The following is a 1,161-nucleotide window of genomic DNA, read 5'->3' as shown; positions in this document are numbered from 1 at the left end:
GGGAAGTGGAACTGGCATCCTTTGTATGTTTGCAGCCAAAGCTGGAGCCAAGAAAGTTATTGGGGTGAGTGTAAATCCTACCCGTTTATGTAAATGTCACCTCATTGTTTTCAACAGCCGAGTTTTTGTTGTGGATACTGACTGGTTTAGTTGAATGAGGCTCTTGCCCGTCCTGTCAAGGTGATGGGTAGGTGATCATGCTGTGCTTTTCTCAGATTTGACATTTCTTTGTAATTTGTTCCCCCAGATTGAGTGCAGCAGTATATCAGACTATGCTGTGAAGATTGTGAAGGCCAACAAGTTGGATCATAGTAAGAACTTCTCATAGCTCTTGACTTCCTTATTTTTCACAGACCTCATATGCACAGCACATTTGTGACGATCTTTTGAGCTAAACTTACTGTATCGTGAGCTATGTACCTTAAGTCCTTAACCTAATTTTCCCTGTCCAGTCGTTACCATCATTAAAGGCAAAGTGGAAGAGGTTGAGCTTCCTGTGGAAAATGTAGACATAATCATCTCTGAGTGGATGGGCTACTGTCTCTTCTACGAATCCATGCTTAACACTGTCATTTATGCAAGAGACAAATGGCTGGTGGGTGTATGCTAATGTCCTCTTGGAGTGTTGGAGCTGTTCACTATAAAAATTGTGCATGCTGACCATAATCTGATTAATGTTCATGTTGCTTATTTGTTTTTCTTTTTTAGAAACCTGATGGCCTGATTTTCCCTGACAGAGCCACGCTCTATGTCACTGCTATTGAGGACCGACAGTACAAGGACTACAAAATTCACTGTATGTCAATCTCTGAATGGATTTGAGGCCTTTTCAGCTGTCTGAAATAAGACACCATTTCATTTATTTTGTTTTGTTTGCATTTTCAGGGTGGGAGAACGTTTATGGCTTTGATATGTCCTGTATCAAGGAAGTGGCCATTAAGGAGCCACTAGTGGATGTTGTTGACCCCAAACAGCTCGTTAGTACTGCCTGCCTCATTAAGGTTAGTTTACTCAAAATTGTCAATTACTCATAATCATATACTCAAATTATATGAAGTGTTTGGTTTTTATATAACCCCTGCTTGCTTATTTTTTTTCAACCCTACTGATTCTCTTGGTTCATTAGGAGGTGGACATCTACACAGTGAAGATTGAGGACCT

At 40.4% G+C, this 1,161-nt stretch overlaps 1 protein-coding gene across 1 annotated transcript; it reads left to right on the top strand.

Moving 5' to 3' along the window:
- Positions 1-6: 6 nt before the first annotated feature.
- On the top strand, positions 7-1,156 carry LOC107580741 (protein arginine N-methyltransferase 1-B-like; the record flags this gene model as incomplete). Its single annotated transcript, XM_016266389.1, has 6 exons — positions 7-64; positions 248-311; positions 453-595; positions 709-796; positions 886-1,001; positions 1,127-1,156. Coding segments are annotated over exons 1-6 (480 nt in total), but the record flags the coding sequence as incomplete, so codon positions are not given.
- Between the last annotated feature and the right edge of the window lie 5 nt (positions 1,157-1,161).

This window comes from Sinocyclocheilus grahami, unplaced genomic scaffold (assembly GCF_001515645.1).
Source record: "Sinocyclocheilus grahami isolate Dianchi unplaced genomic scaffold, SAMN03320097.WGS_v1.1 scaffold42745.1, whole genome shotgun sequence".
NCBI classification, from domain to species: domain Eukaryota; kingdom Metazoa; phylum Chordata; class Actinopteri; order Cypriniformes; family Cyprinidae; genus Sinocyclocheilus; species Sinocyclocheilus grahami.
The sequence above is the reverse complement of the archived record's forward strand: the minus strand, read 5'-3'. Positions and strand labels throughout refer to the sequence as shown.